Here is a 24,957-nt window from a genome sequence, read left to right as displayed (position 1 = left end):
GGTATAGCCCAGTCATAGCAGTGGACTGGGGCAGGTCCTCTTGGGCCGGAGGTGCCCCTCATCTGAAGGCAGCTTCAGCCCACTTTGGCCTCCTATGGTCCAAGTCCTACACAGACAGGGTGGCCTTAACAAAGCCACTGCCCTCACGTGCTCTGAGGCCATCATGCTCCCTCTTCCCAAGATGAAGTGGCCCAGGGCTTTGTGGCAGCCTGGCTGGGTGTGGGGTTATAACTGAGGTCAGTGTTTGGACATCACAACAAACATCCTGGGGCCCAGGGCCCCTAGTTCAAGCCTTCTTACTGACTTTTGATCTGTCATAAAACATTTAAAAATTGTACTTGTCTCGTTTTATATGTGTTTTTATGTTGCAAGTCCCTTCATATCGTTGGTTGGGAGTCAGTGGATTATAAATCACAAAACCAGTGGACGGGAATTAGGTCTAAGGCGCCAAGAGATTGCAGATGGCGCCTTCTCCAGTAACGATGATGACAAGAGCCAGCCTTTCTGGGAAGTCGTTTCATGCCAGGTACTATTCTAAGTGGTTTCCATTTATTATTGGCTCATTTAATTCTTGCAACATCCCGATGAAGAATGTGCTGTCATTATCCTGATGAGAAAACTGAGGCCCAAAGATGTTAAGAAGGCATCCCACCTGGGATTTGGACCCAGGCAGACTGGCTCCAGGGTCTGCACCTTGAGGCCTTGTTAATAGGCAGTTAGCCTTTGAGTGCTTGCTGTGTAATTCCTACAACACTAAGCATGCGCAACCCTCCCCTGGGAGGCAGCTGTTACTATCCCAGGACTCTCTGGGATCAGAGAGGGTAGGTGAGGCTGGAAATGGCAAAACCAGAATTCAGACCCAGGCTGGCTATGCTCCAGAGAACTCCTGACCCTGCTTTTTCCTTCCAGGACACGAGTCAGGGTGGCGAGGAGAGAGATGGATGTCTGGGGGTCACAGATGGTACGTTCAAAATACAGGCCGGTGACCCCATTTCCATACCAGACTGTCTAGCCATCCCTTCCTAGCCTAACTTATTAGCAAACCCAGGCCATCAGCCTGTTGTCGCTCAGAACCACCATGAGGAAACGGGAGAATGAACCAGGCCAACCGTTCCCACCCACCCACATATGAGGAGGACACGAGAGGAAAGAGGTGGGTGCTGCAGGGCGGGGTCTCAGTCAGACTAGTGGAAGAACTTCCAGGCAGTGCTGCTGGCGTCTGACAAGCTACGCCATGCTTCTTTGAAAGCAGGAGGCCTCGGTGTCTGAAGGGCCTGGAGCATTCCACCCGAGTCAGGCAGCCTGATGCAGGCTTTTCGTCTCTTCTCTACGCTTAGAAATCTGATGGCCATGCCCTGGGCTTCTAATTTATGACTCGCCCTTTGAACCATGTCTGCTCGGCCTTCCCAAGGATGCCTCCTCCCAGGACTGAAATGAAACGCAGGTCATAGGTTCAGCCCTAGTGATGGGGTGTGCTCAGGGGAGGCAAGGGAGATTTACGGCTTGGTCTCTGTCCTTGATGAAACATCATCCCCCAGAGCCACCGTGGCTGCTGCTTCCCCGGCCAAGCAAGGCCCAGCCCAGTGCTGAGGGGCAGGCGGAGTGCGGGGCTGCACAGGGGTCATGAATCTCTGACAGCCGGGGGGCTCCCGGGCTCACAGACAGCCGGTGGAGGGAATCGCCGGTAGATCACAGCTGGGCTGCTGACCTTGAGTCTTAAGCAAAGTGAAGAATAAAAGGTCATATTTATCCCATCAGAGCCACGGGAGCCATGAAATATCAGAGTGTGAATAAAGACAGTGGTAAATCACTCAGCACCGTCGGGGACTTGGCTGATCTGTCTTCTGGCCCCGTCACCCACTGGGCGAGCTGGGGATCAGTGTGCTCAGAGATGCAGAGAAAAGAAGAGATGGGGACCCCAGAGGCCCCTAAACAGTGCTCTCTCTGGAATAGAGCAGTGCCAAGAATCCCTGAGATTCATAGGTTCCTGGGGTGTGAGGCACCCCTCACCTCAGGTGTCACCTTGTGAGGAGGCTACCCCTGACCGCCCCACGTGGAGCTGAGTCCACCCTCCCTACCCCAGCCCTTCCGCCTTCTCTTAACCTGCCGTGCTTTTCCTTTTACCCATGGCACACTCCACTTTCTAACACACTAAATAATTCACCAGTTGGGTTCATCATTTACTGTCTGCCCTCTCCCCACCCAGAATGTCACCTCCCAGGACGGGGACTTGTGTCTCGTGCTCACGGCTGTATGCCCAGGGTCTAGAGCAGCACCAGTGCATAACCAGGGCTCATGAAAATGTCTCGGATGAATGGATGAGGCTGGAAAGCCTCTAGCAATGGTCTAACATCCCAACCCCTCGCCAGGCAGAATCAGAGACTCAGACTGGGGATGGGACTTACCCCAGGGGGTTGCAGAGCTAGGAGAAGAATCTGGGCACCCGACTCCTGGGCTCAGGTACTGCGTCGTCCACGCTGCTCTCAAGTCCACTGTGCTTGTTGGTCACCTGCTACTAGCTATCTACAGGACCTGGAAGCTGTGTAGCCCGGGGTGAGGTGGGCTGGTGTCTTGCTTGCTTCCTCCTTTGATAAAACAACAACAACAAACAATAATAATAATAAGATAATGTACTGATAACTAACATCCTAACTCAAAGGGTGTTCAAAACTATGGGTGCCAGGAAGAGTTCAGGGACTTTTCTTTCTTGGGAATTTGTAGGGGGTGGGGTGGGAGTGAGGTGGCAAGCGTTAATAAGCACCTTCACCCCGGGTTGCTGCTGGCGTGCTCCATCCCTCACCAGGTCGCTCACTTAACTCCGTCTCCCAAGCCCTGATGGAGCGTAACAGTAATAGCTAACGTGTTGCACTGTGCACCAAGTGCTGTTCTCAGTGCTTTTGGGTGTTTATTCACTGAATCTGCCCAGCAAGTCTAAGAAGTGGGTAGCATCTCTTATCGTCCCCATGTCACACGTGGGAAACTAGAGGCAAATATGCTGTAAAATAAATGCGACTGTTCTGGGTGCTCTGGGTGGGCCTGTGAGCAAAGCACCTGGAGATCCTCGTCCTTGTGGGGGAAACAGGCAACAAGGAGGATTAATTAGCAAATTATAAAGGTGTGGGGAGGCAATCAGTGCTCTGCAGAAAGGAATCAGCAGAGCAGGGAAAGGGGCTCGGGGTGGTGGGTGAATCGTAATCTTAAATAGGGTGGCCGGGGGGCCTCGCTTAGAAGGTGAGGCTTGGCAGACTTGAAGGAGGCGGGTCAAGCAGAGGTCGGTGGGGAGGCAGAGGGAACAGCCAGGGCGAGGGAACAGCCAGGGCAAGGCCTCATGTCTGAGGAGCAACGGGGGCCCTGGGCAGGGAGGGGGCTGCAGCAGAGGGAGAGAGCGGGGGTCCTGGGCCAGACAACACAGAGCCTGGCGGGCCCTGGAGGACATCTTCTCCAGGCTGTGACTCATTCAAATGCTTACCTCATTTAAATACTCACAGATGCTCAGCTCACAGCCTCAGACCAACACCCTCCTCTCATCTCTTCACACACCAAGGATGCTTCTCCACTGGTCAGTACACACACACACACACACACACACAACACACCTACACACATACACACCAGTCAGTGGACTCTCATGTGCGCCAACCAATAGGCACACACTCACACAGCTACCCCGCGAGGCTGCACCCTCCATCCCGCCCTCGTGTGTGGAAGCAGGGCAGGCCCAGCACCAGCCTCGCTCCCGCTGTGGCCTGGCATCACCTCTCCCAGACAGGGCAGAAGAGGGAGAAAGGCAAGCCACTTTCCCGGGCCTCAGACCCCTGCACCCCAATAACTGTGCTAGAGAGACTCCTGGAAAATTACAGTTGTAAGTCTGTGATTTACTCACAGGACTACTTCCACACTAAGATCGCAGACCCTCAGGGCTGTCCTCCAGGGGCACTGAAGTAAAGGCTCCTTGTCCCCACAGGAGCTGCTGCCCCCAGGCTTGGGGAGAGCGGGTTGGTGGGGAGGATAATAATACTGCTTTTAGTTGCTCCCAGTTAAAACCAGATTGATGCACCTCTAGGCCAGACCACTAAAGAAATCCCATAGTGAAGTTTATCTTCCCTGTCAGCACAGAGGCCCCAGACAACCGACCAGTGCCCCCAGACAGTTCACCTCCACACTGCAGGAGGGCCTGCTGGGTGGGTTGGATGGTGTGAGTGTTCTCTATGAAAACTATGATGATAGAGGATTGATACGTAGGTAGGTAGGTAGACAGATAGACACACAGATAGTTGACAGATGATAAAGTAGGTAAGCATTCACTTGATACATTCATGGTCTATTGAGTATAAATTGTATGCCAGTGCTTTCCATACTTTATTTCAATCCTCATGTGACTCTGCAAATTAGGTTTGCAGACTGCTTTTACAAAAAAGAAGACTGAAGCTCTGGGAAGTTAAATACTGGGGTAAAGATTATTCAGCCAGTAAATTGTGAGCCAGGACTTGAGCCCAGAGCCCAGGTCACTCTGGTGCCAAATCCCATGTACTCTCAGAATTGGAGGCCTGGTGCCCGAAATCCCACAGCCCTTTGGTGGCTGGACCTCGACTTCCCTCTTCCTCTCTCTTCCTTGCTCCTGTCACCCCTCTCCTGGTGATATGCTTGTGGAATTCTAGAATGTCAGAATTAGACATTGAAGCACAGAGAAGGAAAGTGACTTGCCCACAGTCACAAAGCAAATCTATGACAGAGGCAGAGTTAGAGACTTGTCCATCCGCTAGACTGGAGAACATTTGGTGGGTGGGAAAGCCCTGCTCCCCTATCCACTTGACTGGACAGAGCGGCCTCCCCACTGCCCACTGAGTTCTCGCTTCACTGGTTGATCTCCCCTCCGTGATTAATCCCTTCCCGGCCAGCCTGCTTGTTAGAGGCAGAGGTGTCCGGGGTAGGATCAGCAGAAACGCAGGCCGGAGAAGTGCTGAGCAGGCTCCTCCCGACCGCAGCTGGAAAGGGCATCTCTCTGTGGGGTGAGGCAGCAGGCACGATGGCACTGCAGCTTAGCAAGCAGGACATGGAGCCGGCGCCTCAGTCGTGGGGTCCAGCCTCCAGGCACACAGCTTGGAGCGGCCCTTAGGGAGGTGCCAGCCAGTTTCTTGGCCACTGATTCATGCAGGGGTGACGAGAGTCCCCATTATAAAAAAATGACACCTCACTTTTGTGAGCATGTGACCATTTATATACTGCGTCGCAGGAGCTTGGTAGGTTTTCCCAGTAGTCCTATGGGTGTGGGGGAGCAGCACTGTCATTCCCATTTGACAGATGAGGAAACTGAGATTCAGAGGGGTGCAGTGTGCTGGTTCAAGATCAATCAGCCAGCAGCTGGCAGGGCCAGGATTTGAATTGATCTTCAGACACCAAATCCAAGCATAATCATGGCTGCATTTTATTGCACAGACATACCCTGAACACTGAACTCAGTACTGAACAAATATCATTGTATTTAATTTTCACAAAGATACCATAGGATCAATACTATTAAACCACTTTGCAGGCAAGAAAATTGAGTGAGGCTCAGAAGTGACTTACCTACACTGCACAGTCAATAGGCTTTTCCACCACAGCACAGATGTACCTGGGATGAGGGGTGACACAGGTCCCTTCTTCAAGGAGCTTTTCTGGTCTGACAGAGGGAGGGGATTAAAATTAGGGGGAAAAGTCAGAGAGGGCCCCGAAACCCATCCATGAAATGACTGAAGACTTCCTGTCATCTTGATGTTTTCTATCAGGGGTCATCACTGACATTACCATTGTCATTCAAACAAAACCAAGTGTTTGCTGTTCACTGATTTATTGCCAGGTGTCATGCCAAATGTTTGACACACTTTATCTCATTTAATCTTGACACTAGGACTACAAAGTAGGTAGTAGCATCCTACATAACTAAGACAGAGAGGCTTAGATAATCCGCCTTGTTTCACACAGCCAGTCAGCAGCAGAGTGGGATTTGAGCCCAGACCCAGCGGACAACACAGCGGATGCTGGGAGCCACCACGCTCTGTCTTCTGCAGCCTCTTTGTATGTATTTGTTGTGTGCCAAGCTCTGCTCTGGAGCTGCCTGCTCTTCAACAGACAGGACAGGTGTAAAAGAGAGCAAGCAGATGGCCAGGGGGCCTGTTCTACTCCACCCTACCCCACCCTACCCCCTCCCCAGATTCTGCCTACAGCCCGAGACCTGACTGGGCCAACCAAGTCCCCGCCCCTGCCGGTGGTGACTGCCACCCGAGTGTGCATCAGCCACACTGAAGTGACAAATGTTTCCAACACCTTCTCCTCTTCCTGCCCACCTGGCAGAATTTGCTTTGTGAGAGCATCTTTTTGGCCACTATTTTTTTTTATTGTGCTAAAATATACACAACATAAAATTTACTGTTTTAACCATTTTTAAGTGTACAGGGCAGGGGCCTGAAGTGCATTCATGTTGTTGTGCAGCCATTGCCGACATCCATCTTCACCACTTTTTCATCACCGCCAACTGCAACTCTGTACCCATCAAATGCTAACTCCCCGTTCCCACCTCCCCCCAGCCCTGGCAAACACTCTCCTCCCTTCTGTTTATAAATTTGACCACTCTAGATAGCTCACCTAAGAGGAAACACACAGTATTTGCCCTTTTGCATCTGGCTTATTTCACTTAGCATAACATCAAGATTCATCCAGGTTGTAAACATGTGTCAAAATTTCACTAAAATGTGGAACGCTTCATGAACTTGCATGGCATTCTTGTGCAAAAGCCGTACAAATCTTTTCTCGGTAGTCCAATGTTAGCGCATGTGCGGCTGAAGCGATAGCACCATTAAGGAGGTTGGTGCCACAGGTGACTTTGCCCCTGCGTGGTGTCCCCAGGAAATTATGGGCAGTTGTCTATCAAATACATCATTGGGTGGCATTGGCTTGGAGTCTGCTGGTTGTGCTAGAGTGTTTGGATGTGGCTGGTGGGGAACCTTCGTTTTCCTCACTCCTGTGTTTACAACGAGTTGTAATTGGTCTGACACCTTGTACGTTTTTTTTGTTTGTTTGTTTTTTTGTAAGTGATGAACTGTTATTGAACGACTTTTCTCAGCTCCTTGAGGAGATAAATGGCAACTATCATCGCCACCCTCATCATCGTTTGAGTACCAAGTGGCCCTGGGAGGCGAGTGGAGGGGGCAGTTGTGTTTATCCCCATTACACTTTATTTCTCACACTTACTGCAGGTTGGGACTGCTATCCTCGTTTCACACGTGAGCAAATTGAGGCTCAGAGAGAGGAAAAAAATGAACCTGAGTCACACAGTTGGCTGGGAGCAGAACCAGTCTTGGAGGAGAGATTTCTGCCAAATCTCAATGCTTACATTTTTTTCCCTGAGGTATGCTGACCCAGTCCTTGGGGGCTGGGAGCTAAGGACAGTTACATGGAGAGGAAAGTTCCATGTCTACAGAAACTTGGATGAGGAGGGACAGAGAGATCCAGACTTACAGGGAGATGGAGAGAGGCCTGATGTGGGCTGGGGACCTAGCCTGGGTTGGCTCAGCCTACAGTGGTCAGAATGCTGCTTTAGGGGAACAGAATGGGAACAATGGCTGAATAGCAGCCCTGGAAAAATCACAGGGTGTTTCCATTAGCCACCTGCTCAATGTGAGCCTCTGGTGCGGTACAACTTCCAGAAAGTCCAACATTGTCTTGGGTGGGGAGGCCTCAGGAGAAGTAGGATGTCTGGCTGGGGGAATATGACTCTGTTCTCTGGTTCAGGAACCAACCCCCCCCCCCGCAACACACATGCGCGTTTGCACACACACACACACACACACACACAGGAGGGCTGAAGACAAATTGGCGTGTGATCAGAGGGGAGCAGCTGGGATGCAAGCTGGAAACCTTGCCCCAAAGAAATGGTCAGAAGAGATGGAAATGTTAATTCTGGGAAAGTGGAAACTCCAGGTGGGGTGGGAGAGCTGCTGCAGCATTTGGGAAGCACAGACATGTATGTGTTGGAGAAAGAAACACCTTGTTCCAGGTGCCCCATGGGGTTAAGTTGGGTCCAATGGGAGAAAGTAGCAGCTGCCAGACCACAGCCCAGTGTGAGCAGAGATTCTGACCCACTCAGAGTGGCGTGGAACAGGGGTGGGTGGCCTGGCATGGCCCTGGAAGTGTGTGAGTGGAGGGCTTACAGCCAGAGGAGCCTGCTAAAAGGGGGTCGTGGGCCCCCCTCAGCCTGCCCTTCCTGTGGTCTGTGGGTAGAGATGGCAGAGGGAGAACTGGAAAGGGCCGGCCACATGTTGGGGGGTTGGCCAGAGAAGTGCGGGCTGGAGGGCGGGCTGGGGCCAGCGGCCCGCACAGGGACGACTGCCAGGTCTCAGATGGCTGGGCCTGAGCAAGGCTGTGCGCCTGTGCATCTGCCTCACTAGTCCATATCTAATCTACCCTCCTGCCTGCTGGATTCATCTCTCTGCCCTTGTTGGGACCAGATGACTCCCTCAGTCATAATCAGTAGCACACACTAAGGTTGTGTTGGACCAAACACAACTTCAATTCCAGCCACTGACTCATTTAGTCCTCATAGCAACCCTGTGAGGCAGGCCCTATCATCTGTCCGCCTTTACAGAGAGGTTAAGTGGCTTGCCCAAGGTCACAGAGTCAGTAAGCCGGCTTTAAACACCGGTGGTCCAGTCCCAGTGCCCACACTCTGACCTCCTGGCTTCACCCTCTTCGTGGAGGAGCACCACGGAGCAGGGAAAACTCCCTGCCTGACATTTGTTTCAGCCAAACACAGGGCAGTGATTTCCTAAACTCTTGCCAGGCTGCTGGATCTGCCATGCTTCCTGAGTCAGGGAGCAAAGACAGGGCCTCCCCAGGTCAGGTCCTCACCTGTCACCAGGTAAGCCCTCCCTCCAGGGGATGGACAAAGAGGCAGCCTGCTGGGGCTCGGCTCACTTTGGCTTAGTTTCCAGTAATCTCTGCAATCACTCAGCCGGGGCTGAACTAACACTGTCACCACGTGTCTTCCGAAAGGGCCTTTTGGAGTCATGTACAAAGGGAACCACACCCTGCTGCTGTGACTGTTGCAGCTGCGACATCTCCCATTGGCCGAGCCAGGATCCAGGCACTGCCCGCGTCTCCCGGTTTCTAGCTGACAGATTTGCCAGCCACAAACTCTCGAGGCCTGGATTTCCACTATCAGAGACACGTTTCTTTTAGTTCAGCACCATCCAGTCCTTTATATAACCAGCCCGCCAGTGGTTCTCACTGTGGGCCAGACACTGACCTAGGATCCTCGTGAATCATGACTCATTCAAACCTCATAACAACCCTACAAGGCAGACATTATAAATGCCCCATTTTACAGAACTAGGATATTTCTAGGGAACTACGGCACAGACAGGCTAAGGAGTGGCCCTTGATGGGTTAGGTTATCACAGATAGGAAGAGGCAAAATCAGCATCTGAACCCAGCAGCCCAGCTCTGGAGTCTCTGCTCATCACCACTGCCCCCTGCCGCCTCTCTTTCCAATGGTCAGTATTGCTCAGAGGGGTGATATTGATCGCGGTGACTGGATTTATCAGGGATTTTTCTTTATAGAGACTTAGGCAACAAAAGTATAAGGGTAACTAGTGGATGGGAAGTAGAAAAGCAGGAACAAGGGTATAGCAACAGAGGACCAGAGGGACCCAAAGCCCCCGCCTGAGGACTGTGCATAAAGGGGGCTGCCCTGCCAAGGGGAGGGAGTCTTGGGAGAGGGCTGGACCACAGGCTGAGGGGGAGGCAGAGGAGAGACAGAGCACTCCCAGGGCAGACGAGCTTGAGTCAGGCCTGGAGGAACCGAAGAGGGACCCCTTTGAACCTGGAGGTCCCAGGAGCCGAGGGGAGCTGGAAGAAACAAAAACAAGTGATGCAGCTCTCCAGGGTCACAGAGAGAATGGCTGGGGAGACAGAGCTAGAGGCCCGGATCGAAGCCCTCAAGACCAACCGTCCCAGCACAGGAGCTGTCCCTGAGCCCGACAACACTCCCTGGCCTGGCCCATCTGTCTGGGGCTCATGCAGGAAGTGATGGTATTCCTCCCACCTGCTGGAGGGCGTAACAAGGCTGTTCAGCCCGCTCTCTCAGAGCGCCGGCGGCTGGTAGGACTGCGATGGCCGGCCACCCCACAGCTGTGCTGTCCAGTGTGGCAGCCACAGGCCACACGTGTGCCTACTATGACTGAGGAACTGAATTTTTTATTTAAATTAAACTTAATTAATTTGAAGTTAAATTTAAAAGACCATGTGTAGCTACTATATTGAGCAGTGCCAATACAGAATATTCATTTCGTTCACCTGCCCTACAAAGGTTTTTGAGGGTCTACTGTGTGCCAAGTGTTGTTCTAGAGGCTGGGGAAATATGAGGGAACAAAACAGACCAAAAACCCTGATCTTAGGGAGCTGAGATTCTAGCGGAAGGACAGAAAGAGAGAATTAACAGTAAGCCTAGTAAATAAGCAAATGATAGTGTTTCTCAGGCAATAAAAATGCAATGAGAAAAAAAATAGAGCAGAGTAAGGGGCTTGGTGGTGGGGGGCAATGTTAGATGGGTCGGTCAGAGGAGATAACACTGAGGCAGGAGGAGGTGAGGCAATGAGCATGTGGACACCTGGAGAAAGAGCATCCATGTAAGGGCAACAGGCAGTGCAAAGGCCCCGAGGCAGGAGTACCCCAGGCAAGTCTGAGGAGTAGCAGGGAGGCCAGGAAACTGGTGCAGAGTGAGCAGGGTGAGTAAGAGAAGAGGAAATCAGAGAGGTGAGAGGTAGATCACAAGGGGCCTGTGAGCCATGTGAAGACTTTGACTACATGAGACAAGCCTCACTGGGGTCCTTGAGCAGAGGAAGGACTTGATCTGACCTGGGTGTTAACAGGATCCCTCTGGCTGCTTGTAGAAGAGAGGCTGGGGGAGGAGAGAAAAATGGTTTATCTAGAAGCCAATTCTACAGGGAGTTTTGATCCCTTACCCTGCCTGCTGTCCTGAGGGCTGTGGGAATGGACTTTGGAGTTCTTTGCCTCAGAATCCCAGTCATGTTGAATGTGGCTCCTTTATGTGCTGACAGAGTAAAGTGATTGCCAGTAAGACCAAATGTCCCGGGGCACATGGGGAGCCCCCATCCTCAGGAGGGGCAAAGGCATAGGGCAGCGGCAGAGCCTGGCGCCTGGCCCCTCGCCCTTCTCAGAAGTTGAAAAGAGGCTCCTGATCCTTTGAGCCCTGACTGAGTCATGCCAGATCCATGATAATCCCATTCTAAAGAGCAGCCCCGCACCTTCCCCTGTTGTCCCTGAGGGCCGTGCATTCAAGAAAGGCCAGCATCTGGCACCAAAACCAGAAAAGGGATTCTGCAACTTGTACTGATAATTGCAGTAGTTCTCTCTAACTTCTCTCTCATCCCCAGACCAGAAACAGCAAATATAAAACACTGGTTCTTCCAGACCCACAGCACTCTGTCCCACTGAGTTTGAACACAGCCTCAGAATCCTTCTCAGCACTGGCACCCAGCACATCCTCAGAGTCAGAGCACTTCTTTGGTGACTTCATTTCCTACCACTCTCCCTTTCCATCACTCTGTTTGGCCATACCAGCCTCCTCACTGTCCCTGCCTCAGGGCCTTTGCACTGGCAGTGCCCTCTGTGTGTGTGGGTGGGGAGAAACTGCCAAGAGATATCCACGTAGCTCACTTCCTTCAGACCTCCCAAGATTATTCAGAAGTAGCACAACAACCCTCATCACTCATGGGAATTCCATCTCTAACCTGGTTAGCCATGTGGCCTCAGGGCCATTCAGCTAACCACTGTCTCTAGGATGGGGAGCTTAATTATGCAAGGTACTTCCCAGGGTCATCAAGAGCACTGATTGAGGTAATGTGAGAGTGCGGGGTTCAAATCTTGACTAGGCACAAACATTCTCTCTGTGTGATCTTGGGTAAATCATTTAACTTCTCTGAGCCTTGATTTCTTCTTCTGTAACATGGGGATAATAATAGTCCCTCTCTCACAGAGTTGCTATGAGGGTGAAATACGTTCATACAGGTAGAGTGCTCAGAACAGTGCTTGACATATAGCAAGTGTTCAATAAATGTTAGCTGCCAGTGTAATAATGTATGTTTGTGTTTTTGGTTTTGTTTTTTAATTGCTATCAAACTGTTAGCCTGACTCTAATACTTGCTTCCTGCTACAGTCTGATTCTGCTCAATTCAGTTCAAGGTAATACAGTATAGGAGAGATCACTTTCAGTGGCCTGGCAGACCTGGCTTACACTGTTGTCTCAGCCGCTTTCCAGCTGTGTGAACCTGAGCAGGTAACCGATCTGCCCGAGTCTCAGTTTCTTCATCTGTGGTATGGGGATAATTACTCCTGCTGCACAGAGTCGGTGCGCAAAATCTGAGACCCTGCCCGTCAAGTCCCCCATACATGGCACATGTACTCAATAGGTCGTAGGCCAGACAGAACCAGCCACGTGTCCTCAGCAACCTTGCACTTGGACAGGGAAGCAAACAAACCCCTTTGTGGCTGGCAGGGAGAGGGGGAGGCCTGGGAGCTGGCCTTTCATGTGCCCTGAGATCTCATGGCTGGTCAGAGACGTTGGCAGGCTGGTGATTCTGTGAAGAGCCAGTAATGAGGGTGCAGAACCAGGGAAGTGGAGGAAGTAGAGTGAGGGCAGCTTGACGTGGCTTCTCCAAGTTAGTGCTGGGGCTCACAGGCAGCTGGGTGCATCATGGATGGGGGAGGGGAGAGGGAAGGTAGAGCACCTAGACTTGGTGGTGCTGGGAGCTGAGGGGGATGGAGGCTGGAAGTAAGAGAGGTGGCTTGGCTGACAACCCCAGGAAGGCAGGACTTGCCTTTCTTGTGTAGATGCCAGCACCGACTTCTTCCTCTTACGCAAACACACACCCAACCCCACGCACTCACCCCCTCTCTTTTTCTCTGTCACACACTACACGTAACCCACTCCTCGGGTTCACCTCATCTTATCTGCCGGGGGGCTGTATTAGTCAGGAGAGGCTAACTACTGCAGCAAATGATGCAAATACAAAAGGTCTCAAACTCATTCTCCCAAGAGTCCTGGGCGGTTTACCGCATTGGCCAGGAAGCCCTCCTCCCATGGAAGGGCACCTGGTTTCCACCACCCCTCGGGTAGGCCTCATTGTCATCTACATGGCCAAACCTGGCCACCACACCCAGGGTCCAGCCAGCAAAAGGAGAGGAGAATGGGGCAGGTACCCGCCCACCCCCACCTTTTAAGGCTTGGCCCAGCGGTCACACGTACTGCTGCCACCGCATTCCATTTGCCAGAACCTCCCACCTGGACACCGATAACTGCGCGGGCAGCTGGGGAATGCAGTCTGGAGTGAGCCCACGAGAAGGGGTCAGTGGACCTTGGCGGTCAGCTCACAGGCTTTGCCCCGAGGCCCAGGGGGGGACTATGAGGACCTCCCCAATTCCCATCCCCAGACGCCCCACATGGTAGCTTTAACGGTAGCAGTTAGGAAAGGGCAGGCTTGGTCTGCAAGTGTCTCTGGGAGAAGTCACACCGGGAGTCCCATCAGAAGTGTTAGGGGATCTGTAGGAGCCTCTCGGGGCTGGGGGGTGGGGTGGGAGAGGGCCAGGTCAGTGATTAGCATTGTCTGGAACCAGAACCTTTGTGTACCATGTATATGTGAACACCTATACACACATATGCACACATACACACACAGGCTCACAAATAGCCCCACACCCGGTTCTCAAACGATAGACAAGCAGACATGCCCCGACACATTTTTCACACACATGCATACACATCCACCTATACTCCTGAACTCGCACACCCCAACACATATCTACATGCGGGTCCATAAAGGTTATCAGGAGTCCACAGGGTGCTCTTCAAGGATGCAGAAAAACGCCTCTCCCGAAAGTTCTCCTCAGGACCAGCCAGTGTCTGAGAGCGCCGTTAGCCAGCCATCATATTTAACTAAGACTCCCTCACATTTGTATAGGCCTTAACGTTTAGCAAAGTGCTCGTTCATTCACTGCTCAACCATAGGGTAAATATTTACTCAGCAGTGACTGGAGGCCAGATATCATGATTGGCAGGGGAGCCGCAAAGATGAAGAAACAGCCCAGCCCGTGTCCTCCAGGAAGACATGCTTCTCCACAGAGAAGGGCTCTAGCAGAGGGATGCGGGGGCTGCTGTGGGAGCAGAGGGCAGGAGGGTTCTGGGTCGGGTCAGAGGTGACGTGGAGTCAGGCCTTGAAAGTCGAGGTCACCGGGTGGAGAAGGACAGCCCCTCTTTCTAGGAAGAGGGGCTGCTCTATGCGAAGGGGTCAGGTGGTGGATTTGGGGAGTGACGAGTGGTTCGGAGGAGGTGGCAGAGTGCTTCCTACAACTGGAGCTCTACTAGGCCCAGAGGTGCGGCTGCTGACATAAAGTAATCATAGTTTTCTCCCAAAGTGCAAGGAGAAAGTTAAGTTTTCCCTTCCTGTCGGGTGAAGTTTATCTCCTTGTCTCATCCAGGATTCAGGCAAGGAACAAAAAGAGCACTCTAGACCTAAGAGGGAATTCAGTACAGGGGTTAGGTTACAGGTGATGGAATTGCTGAGGGGTCAACCAGGGAACAGCTAGGCATCACAGAGATTAGCTACAGCAGGTGCCACCGCCCACCCCCGCCCAAGGATGGAGGTACACGGAGGAGACGGTATGATCAGAGCCTAAGATCCTAAGGTCTGGCAGGAGCTAGACCCCGCCACCCCCACTGAGCTGGTAGCTGACAGGGGGACACTAGTTGAAGCAGAAAAAAAAGGGAAGAAACACCAGGCTTCTCTCTGCCTCCTCCCACCCGTCAGTCTTCTTCCAGAGCCTCCACTGGCCAACTCTACCTGGAAGCAAGAAAGCATAGGAGCCTGGGAAAAGACAAGGGAGGCTGCTATCAGCTGTAGAAATCAGCTGTAGATTTGTTTGCTAGTGTTAAATTGAATGAACAAATGCCAAAAGAATATTAATATGAAGAACAGAAAGAAAGAAAGAAAAACATCTCAGAAGCAGCCATTTACCGCCTGTTTTATTTTTTCCTGGGTAAGTGCTTGGGGTTATAGTTTTAAATTGTACTTGAGAGCATATGAGCTTAATTAAAGTTAACACTTTGGAGCAACTTAAAATAGCAATGCATGTTTCCTGCTAAAAGAGATGTCACTCATGTGATGGAAAGAAATCTATCAGGATTTCAGGATGAGTCTTTCACAAAGAGGGTTGTGACCTGGTGGTTGTGCCAGATACCATGTTTTGCCTCTCCAGATCCACTCTGCCCTCCTCCCCGCTGCTGTGTGACCTGAAAGGCTGACCAGTGTGCACCCATAAACGCTGGCTTTTGGTTAGGTTCAGCCATAGGGGACAGTAGCAGAAGACCGGGAGGAGGGAAGAGAGTGAGGCCAGGGTACTGTTTATCTGGTCCTCTCAGCCTGTGTGGTTGCCCCTGGCTGCCTCTGTCCCTAAATTTTCTAGACCAGTATGTCTCAAACGGGGGAGATTTATCCCCCAGAGGACATTTGGCAATGTTTGGAGACATTTTTAGTTGTGGCAAATGGTGATGCCACTGGTACCCAGAGGGTAGAGGCCAGGGATGCTGTTAAACATCCTACAGCACACAGGACAGCCCCACAACCAAGACTTATCCAGCCTAAGTGTTAGTAGTGCTGAGGCTGAGGACCCCTGCTCTACATCAGTGCTTCTCAAGCTATTTATGGTGGAGGACAAGCTTTGGTTTTTCCCCACTCCGTTGCAGACCAATGCTTTTGTAAGAATAAAGCAGAAAAGATGATCATGCACTTAGATGTCACAATCAGGGCCAAATAGCCACAAAATTTTCTTAAAGCTTACTCTCAGTTTCTGTGTTGTCTGATCATGGACCAGGAACAAAGAGCTCATGGACAAGCATCCACCTGTGGGCCACACTCAGTAGTGCTGACCTGCATGATTCTCTCTCCTTCCTGAGTCTGGAAACAGCTGGGTCACTGCTAGCCCTGGGTTAGTTCATGTTCTCTTGTGGTTCCCCATCCCCGTCCACCTCTTTTTAATGAAACCCTTTGAAGGCAAAGTCTTCTGCTATCCCTCTGTGAGTATGCTTTCTGCCTCTGAAGGGCCCGACTGATTCCAAGATGTTTTAAGAATGTGGGCAAGGTTGAGGGTGTGTGGGTGGAAGGACAAGAACATGATGGGAAGCCTGGTTTGGGAGCCCAGCTCAGGCACCTGGATGTTCCTTGTGGGTCATGGCTAGCCCTTGAAGAGTGTTTCAGTGGCTGAGGGACACGGCCAGAGTTGTGCTTTACTGCAGCACTCTGGAGGCAATGGTGCTGAGCACAGACTTTAAGGGAGCACATCCGGAGGCAGGGAGGCCGCTTTGGAGGCCGCTGCATCCATCCAAACCAGAGATGGCAAGGCCCAAGCAAAAGCATGTGTGGAGATGGAAGGAGGGAGACATTCAGAAGGTGGAACCTACCAGCCAGAGTACCAGTGGGATGTGGGCATGAATGAAGGGGGTGTCCAGGCTCCCCAGATCCAAGGGGATCCATGGTTCGTATTGTCAGGAGCATGAGGGGGTGGACAGGACCACATGAGCAGGAGATGAGTTTGGTTCTGTCACTAGAGTCTGAATAGTGCCAATTTCACATGACTTTCTCATGCAGCCCATCCTTTCAGCTGCTTGGGGCTGGGAACAGTCTTACTTATGACTAAGAGTGTGGGCTCTGACTCCCAGTGGATCCAGGTCTGGTCTCAGCTCCACTCCTCAGGGAAAGTGAAAACTGCTTAGCTTCCTCCTTCTCTAAGTGGGGATGATAACAGCAGCTTACTCTGGAGGTTGTCAGGAGGCTAAAAGAGATAAAAGCATGTAAACTTCCTGGCTCGAGATTAGCGCTCAATGAACACTGGTTATTATTGTTATTGGCAAAGGAAAACTTGACCACCAAGGCTGTTTAAGCCAGGTGGCTCAAACACACACACACACACACACACACACACACACTCACTCACTCACTCACTCACTCACTCACTCACTCACTCACTCACTCAAGGCAGAAGAACCAGGAGCTGGAGCTGCTTTCCTGCTCTAAATCCTGGGAAGCAGGCCCTTTCCTCCGGCCCTCTTTCCGAAGGGCCATTTACGGTAGGAGACTGTTCCAAGCCTGACCCTTCATTCCTGGTGCCAGCCTCTTCCCAAGGCTCAGCCTCACCCTGTAACTCCTCCTTTAGCAGCAACCCTGTTGCTGCTTCATCGCACCCGATTTTCCCAGACTCGGGAAGCAAGGGGGCTGGGGAGAGACCAGGCAGGGTCCACACGCAGCTGCTGGAGGAGGACAGACAAACAGGGCAGTGGCTGAGGGGCAGCAGGACACAGTGCTCAGGAGCAGAGGCTCTGGGGCCAGACTGCCTGCTTCAGACCCCAGCTCTACCGCTTACTAGCCCGGCACTCTCGGGCAGGCAGCTACACCTTTCTGTAGCTCTGGTTCTTATGTGCAAATGGAGAGGACAATGATAGTAATGACCTCCCAACAACTGTTGGATTAAATGAGGTTAATCCTCTTGAAGATCCTGGCACAGAGCGAGTCCTCACCGCCGGCTACTCTTCTTTATTATTGCTATTATTATTATCAATAGTAGTAGCAGCAGAAGCAGCAGGGTCTGCCTCCCTCCCAGGATATGATGGCTAGACATTGAGGTGACTTCTGGGCTCGCAGTCCATCTCCTGTGTCCTGGGATTGTGGTGAAGTTTAAATCAATATTGAAAGTGGAAACCCTTGTCACATATCAGGTGCTCGATAAACCAGCGACCCAGCCCCTCCTCCAACAGATACCCTTTTCCACTGCTCACCAAGCGGAGCTGGTGGAGCGCGGCGAGTCACAGTGGACAGGGCGGGCTCTGCCATGCTGTGTTTGCTTACCACCTCTGCCTCTCTGCTTCCCATCTGCAGAGTGAGGATCACCAGAGTGGCTGCTTCAGAGTTGCTGTAGGGCTAAGTGAGTTGATAGACACAGGGCACTTAAAACAGAGCCTGGCACGCAGTTACCATGAAGTGTTTGCGCTACTATTGTCACTGTTCTCCTGCCCTTCCAACTCATATCACTAGCCCCAAGGGGGAAGGAAATGAGCCTGTGTAGCACTGGGCTCTGCCCGGCAGCTGCCCCAGCAGAACAGAGGTCCTTCTGGTGGAGGAGCAGGAGCCTCGGTGGGCTCTGAGTGTTGCTCCAGGGAAGGGGGTGGCTGGCTTGCCATGAGCCCGGCAGGGTTTTCACTGAGATAAGGAAAAACATCCATGTTTGTGGAGAAGTATAAGCCCAGACTGTGGATCTAGCAGCTAGTGTTGAAGTCCCAACTGCCCCATCCTCGCAGTCCCAGCTGTGTGACCTCAGGCAAATCACTTAGCCTCTCTGAGCTTGGCCATTCCTCCTCTGTGACACAAGGGCACAGGATTGCCATGATGCTCGGGTGAGGCAGATAGACCTAAGGGGCTAGCCTCAGGGCCCTTGCTGGATCCAGGCCTCCACCTCCTCTTTCTGCCTCTTCTGTCCCATGCACTGTAGCTATAGGCCAGGGATGGGGACAAGGTAAGAGGTCTCTATTTCCTCCTTGTGGCTTTCCTAGCAGCCACGCAGGCCGAGAGTGGCAGGGAGGCAGCAGCCTCCACGGCTGCCCACTGACGGGATGTCAATACCTGCCTGTCAGTCCCAGCCTCCGTGCACAGTTCCCAGGTGGAAGTTTTCAGGCTCCAGAATTTCATATTTGAGATCTCAATTAAGCTGCCTGGCTCTGGGTGTGAGGGGTTGACGGGCACGGATAGCACCCTGGAGTAGTAGGGCCCAGGAGAATGGAGGGCTCTCTGGGAGCGGGGTTGGGTAGGGGGGCGATGGGAAAGGCTGCAGAGAGATGTGGCACCTTCAGGCCGAGGTGAGAGTTTCTGCAGGAGTGTTTGTGGGTGAGCAGGCACTGTCTCCAGAAACACTCACCAGAAGGCATGATACCTGAGCACAGGCCATAGAGATCAGGGTTCACATGACACCTGCATCCAGGCTTCCTGAAGGTCCAGGCAGGAGAGGCCCAGGCTACGGTGGACGGGCCCCAGTCTATCAGACTCTCCCTTAAGGTGGAGGGACCAGTCAAGGCCTCCCCGACCAGAGATAACCCTTTGCCAAGTGTCTTTGGATGGGCCTGGCCTACTATGGCAGTGACAGAGGACCTGGCCCCTCCCTCTGGGAAGCAGCGTTGCGCTCCAGTCTTCACCATTGCGCCATCCTCTCCACCTCCAAGCAACACCCCCTTACTGCCTCCAGTTTTCTTCTGCTAGACACCCATTCTCCCTGCCGAGGCACGAGAAAGCCTTTGGAGATGAGGGTGGGGTTGGCTCCTGAGGACAGGACCTTGTGTGTGACTCGGTATAGCACCAGGCTCGGAGTGGGGCTCAGTCAAAGCGGAGGAATCTCCCAGGACAGAGAAGGGGTGGAACCAGCCTCCACTGGCAGCTGCCAGGGGCCAGGGCTGGCCTGACTCTCACCCACCGCTGCCCAGAGATTATTTGCAGCAGAAGGGAGGGGTGGGGGTTCCCTTTTGTTTAATGTCTGCTTCTTCACACCTTTAATCTCTCTGCCTCCCCGTGTCCCTCCCTCTGCCCCTCCCATGGGTTTCCTTTCTCTTTGCTGAGTCTCTCCCCTTCCTTCTCTTAACCTCCGCTGTCTCCACCCTCAACCCTCCCCTTTCTCACTCCCTTCTTCTGTCATACTCATCTATTTTTCCCACATCTTCTGGGTTGTTCCCACACCTGATCGCCGATGTCTCTTCTCTGTGCACCATTCTCTGACACTTATATCCCCTGCCCCTGAATCTTTCTTTCTCATTTCCTTTTCTACCCCATCCTGTCTCCCTGTTCTCTTACCTGGGCCCCCTCCTCACATCTCTCTCTGATTCCTTCCTATTTCCGGCTCCCTATTCCTATCACCTGCCTGTCCTTCTGCCGCCTTCCGCCCCCTCCTCCCTGTCTCCTCATCTCTTCCTTTTCCTGTCTTTCTGTCACTCTTTCCTGCTCTGCCTCACTCTCTGTGTCCCTGCATGTCTCTCTCTCCCCCTCTACCTCTCCTGTCTCTGTCACCCTCTCTCTTTTTTCTACTTCTGCCTCTGTCCCCCCACCCCAACCCTACTCCCTCTCCCTCTGCGCCTACCCCCCAGGATGATCCCAGCCTCCAACAAGGCCTTCGTGGTCAACAACCTGGTGTCAGGGACTGGCTACGACCTGTGCGTGCTGGCCATGTGGGACGACACGGCCACGACGCTCACAGCCACCAACATCGTGGGCTGCGCCCAGTTCTTCACCAAGGCTGACTACCCACAGTGCCAGTCGATGCACAGCCAGATCCTGGGCGGCACCATGATCCTGGTCATCGGTGGCATCATTGTGGCCACGCTGCTGGTCTTCATCGTCATCCTCATGGTGCGCTACAAGGTCTGCAACCAGGAGGTCCCCGGGAAGACGGCTGCTGCCGTCAGCAATATGCACTCACAGACCAATGGGGCTCAGCCGCCTGCTCTGGGCAGTGCACATAGCGGGGCCCCCATGCCGGGGCCCCCCAAGGTGGTGGTGCGCAATGAGCTCATGGAGTTCAGTGCCAGCCTGGCCCGAGGCAGCGACTCCTCTTCCTCCAGCTCCCTGGGCATCGGGGAGGCCATGGGGCTGGGACGGGGCCCCTGGAGGCTCCCACCCCCTGCCCCCCGCCCCAAACCCAACCTTGATCGCCTGATGGGGGCCTTTGCCTCTTTGGACCTCAAAAGTCAGAGAAAGGAGGAGCTGCTTGACTCCAGGACTCCAGGCGGGAGAGGGTCTGGGACATCAGCTAGGGGCCACCCCTCGGACCGAGAGCCACTGCTGGGGCCACCCGCAGCCCGGGCCAAAAGCCTCCTTCCCTTGCCCCTGGAGGGTAAGGCCAAACGCAGCCACTCCTTCGACATGGGGGACTTTGCGGCTGCAGCTGCAGCAGCTGGAGGGGTTGCCCCAGGAGGCTACAGCCCTCCTCGGAGGGTCTCAAACATCTGGACAAAGCGCAGCCTCTCTGTCAACGGAATGCTCTTGCCCTTTGAGGAGAGCGACCTGGTGGGAGCCCGGGGAACTTTTGGCAGCTCCGAGTGGGTGATGGAGAGCACGGTGTAGGCCCAGGGCAGTGGGCATCCTGCCTCCCACCCTGCCAGGGTGGAAGAAGGGGAAAGCATCTTCACTGGCAAGTCTTTGTGAAGTCTCCATGGTGATGTTTACATCCAGGGACAGTTCTGTCTCCCTGTCAACGGCCTCCCCCTCCCCCACCACACCACCCACACCACCTTCCTAGGCCCGTCCCCCACCACCCATCGGGGTGTGCTCAGGGAAAGCGGACTCCATCGCTCAAATGTCGGACTGAGCCCTGAGTGTTTGGAAAGGCGGAACTCCTGCCTTTCTAATCACAAATGTAGCCTATAAGCAAGTGGCTTTGGATTGCTGATGGGTCCAGTGTTGTTTTTATTTCTTAGTTTATTTCTTCTACTTCCCAGACTCCTCTTCTGTCACATAGATAATGGAGAGTTTACACAAGAAAGTAGGCTCCCAGCAGCCCTGGTAGTGGGCGATCATTGCCAATTGAGAAGAGTAGGGAATGATTTGGGTTCCACATTTGTTTAGGGGAAGACTGGAGTCCCCCATGCAGACCCCTCATTATTCCCAATATTCTCCACACTTGGGAGGGGTGAGTGACCTCCCCCATACCTGACCCAGCTTCCTTTGCTTCTCAAACATGATGCCCCACACCTCACATCAGCTCAAACCAGAAGGGGAACTTCCAGGACTCCTATGTGTGGGAGAGGGAGAAGAGCTTTATGAGACATAGGGGCATAAGGGATATTAACTTTTGGAATTGCTTTGGAATTTTTGTCTCTTTTGGGGGAAGCTGAGTCAGGAAGTCCCCATGAATGTGTAGGGGACCAAGTGGGTTTCTCTTAAGGAAAGTTGGATTGGGGGGAGGTGGGGCAGAAAGGATCCCCAGTCACAGAGTCCAAAGCTCTGAGTTTGGGTTCCAGAGCCACCACCGAATAACTGAAGACAGTGGGCAAGACCCTAATTCATAAAATACTGAGATCGTACCAGGTATCCAACTCCCTCCCCGCTCAAAGGACTAAGTAACTCTTTGTGACTAAATGAACTGTAGGGTTTTGAAACCTGAAGAGGTGTTTGCGATCATCTCATCCTTAACCCTCTCTCTCCTTCCCCACAGAGTCTAAGGGACTTGCCCAAAGTCACACAGTGAGTTAGCAACCATGTGAGGGCAGGGACCAAGGCCGCTTACCTCCTGGTGGTGGTGTGTGAAATCCATTACCCTGTCTTCACCGTGGCTAGGGTGTTTCTGTGCCCAGAGTCTGTCCCTTGTTTGTTCCTGAAGAAGGTGTGGGACACGGAGACATGGAGGATGCCTTCCATGGATGCCATTTATGAGGAGGATGCGTCATGGAAATGACAGGATGGTGATGGGGGAGGGGGACACGGGCTCCTTTCTATCTGGGGATTAACACTCACGTCCCAGACAGTGGAGAGGGGGCAGAGGAGATGTGCCTGGGGAGAAGGACTTCCCCCTGCAGCTCTGTCTCTCCTGGTCTCCGTCTGTTCCAGGTCTCTCCTCACTGCCAACGCACTACCTCTCCCTCGGTCTCCCCACCTCATTCTTTCCTCTCCTGAGTCTCCCCTATAGATCCCTAGCCTCTCTCTCTGGTTCTTCTCCCTCCTTCCACTTGCCAACCACACAGCCTACAAAGTGCACAGGTGAGTCCATTTCAGGCTGAAACATTCTGATGGGCTCAGGCCTGGAGCTGAGCTGGTGGCCCCCCCACCCCACCTAGCACACACAAGGAGAGGCAGGGAGCTGTCTATGCAGGATTGCCTTCTGGCTCCAGCCCAGGAGCCTCCAAATCCCATCACTTCGTCCTTCCTCCCATCCTCCTCTCTCTCCTCACCTTCCCTCCTCTCCTGTCTTCATTCTTCTTCTTCCAGTGCCTCCCTGTCTTCCCCAGTCCTTTTCTGGTCCTGACCAGGCCATTAACATTCCGCGCCAGTCTCTTCCTGAGACCACAGGCTGACTTTCCAGGCCAGCCCCAGGACCGGAGCACAAGCCATCCGCAGTCCTGGTGGTGCCCTCAGCCTTAGGTGACTTGAAGGGAAATCTCTACTCCTCCCCCTTTCCCTGCTCCTTTTTCCTGCTGCATCTTTCTCACTCAACCTTTCTAAATGTAGCCATTGAGGAAGTGACCCCAAATACCACCTCACTTTTTGCCTTTGGGTTCAGACACTCAAAGGGAATGAGGTGGACGCCGGAAGGGGAGGAACCAACTGTCCTCGTCAGTGGCTCCCAGCTCTGTCGTGACATGATATGTACTTGCGCTTGTGTTTGTCAGGTTTCTGACTTGGAATTTGGGAAAGCGACATCCCTGTGGGCAGAGTACAAATGCCAATCTTCTCCTTTGCTTAAAAGAAAATGTACAGTAAAATGTACAATTTTAAAAACAGCAACCAACCACACTTCTTGGGGGAGAGAAAAAAAAAGAACATTCCTGTGTCTGTGAATGTCTGCTGTTTATTTCTCTGGAAACACTGTGGTTTTCTGAAGGTGGCTTTGAGGTAGCCTTTTCCTGTACACCTGTGTTTGGTTTGGTACAGCCTGGTGAAAACCTGCTTCCTGCCAAGTTCATGTGCAAGATGGGAGCCTTCTGAGACAAGAGGGAGTGGGGCCACCCTCGGAGAAAAGGTCAGTAGAGGGTCTGGAATGAAGCTCCAGGCTAAGAAGGGATAGTCCGTCCCCAGCTGCCATCTGATACTCCATCCTCTCTCCTTCCAGCCCTGCTTCCTTTTTCCTGGACAATGGTCACCACCACACTTAGCCACTAGGGGCATCCAAGCACCTTCCACCCATTTTGGTTGCGCTCAAGATGGCATTTTTTTCAAAAGGGTCTTTTACTAGGGAACCTGGACCACAAACCGAAGCACAAACCCATGGTAGAGAAACAAATGAGCTTCTGGAACACAGCTTCTCAACCCTATCTTCCTCTAATGTCTCGATCAGAACTGTCCAAGAGGAATAAAGTGTGAGTCACACTGTAATTTTAAATTTTCTAGTAGCCTATTAAAGCAAGTATAAAGAAACAGATGAAATTAATTCAATAGTATATTTTATTTAACCCAACAAATCAAAAATATTTTCATTTCAATGTATAGTCACTATGAAATACTAGTAAGACATTGTACCTTTTTTTGGTACAAAGTTTGGAAATCTGATGTTCTGTCAATCTCAGTTCAGATGAGCCGCCTTTAAAATGCTTGGGAACCACCTGGTATCAGTGTGGCTCCACACGCACAACCACAGACTTGCAAGCACAGCTTTTGGAAGGGGAAGGAAGCTAACAGTTACTGAGCACCTACCGTTCCGGTCCATGCATTTCTCACTGAATCCTCACTGCAGCCTCTCGAGGTAAATATTATTATTCATTTTACAAATGAAGGGGCTGAGGCTCAGAGGGGTTAAGAATCTGTTCAAGGTCACACAGTAAGCCTGGCTGCAAAGCTTTAGCTCTTCCCGTGACGTCACACTGCCTCCCCTATCCTTTCTTCCTCCCTTCAACTCATTCGTTACAGATTATATTTTATACTGACGAAAGTACTCAAATTCATAGCTTGATCTGGAAGACCTTGGTTTGGCCTCAAGGCCTGCTAAAATTTTCAGAGTGTTGATTCCAGGCACTTAGTTAAGTGGTTTCTCCTGACCTCACATTAGCCTTTCTGGCCCTTCTTGGCTTCCCCCACCCTGGCCAGGAAAATTCCCGCAAGCTTCAGAGGGTCCTGCCCAGACTACCCCTGTGATCGTCCCTTCTCCTGGCTTGGTGGCCTCTAGGGG

At 52.4% G+C, this 24,957-nt stretch overlaps 1 protein-coding gene across 2 annotated transcripts in view; it reads left to right on the top strand.

Moving 5' to 3' along the window:
• The window catches only part of LRFN2 (leucine rich repeat and fibronectin type III domain containing 2), a 169,083-nt gene extending 144,545 nt beyond the window's left edge, over positions 1 to 24,538 (top strand). The window contains exons 3-4 of one of the 2 annotated variants that reach the window (XR_010376900.1): positions 20,228 to 24,151; positions 24,359 to 24,538. Coding sequence is in view for 1 of the 2 variants with exons in the window: in XM_031434756.2 (XP_031290616.1) it covers positions 20,228 to 21,203 (976 nt within the window). In the remaining variant the exon portion in view is untranslated. Of the gene's footprint in view, positions 1 to 20,227; positions 24,192 to 24,358 lie in introns of those variants that run through there. The other variant, XM_031434756.2, reaches the window with a different exon arrangement.
• The last annotated feature ends 419 nt before the right edge of the window (positions 24,539 to 24,957 follow it).

Source organism: Camelus dromedarius, chromosome 19, assembly GCF_036321535.1.
Source record: "Camelus dromedarius isolate mCamDro1 chromosome 19, mCamDro1.pat, whole genome shotgun sequence".
Classification (NCBI taxonomy): Eukaryota; Metazoa; Chordata; class Mammalia; order Artiodactyla; family Camelidae; genus Camelus; species Camelus dromedarius.
This window is presented reverse-complemented; position numbering and strand designations above follow the sequence as displayed.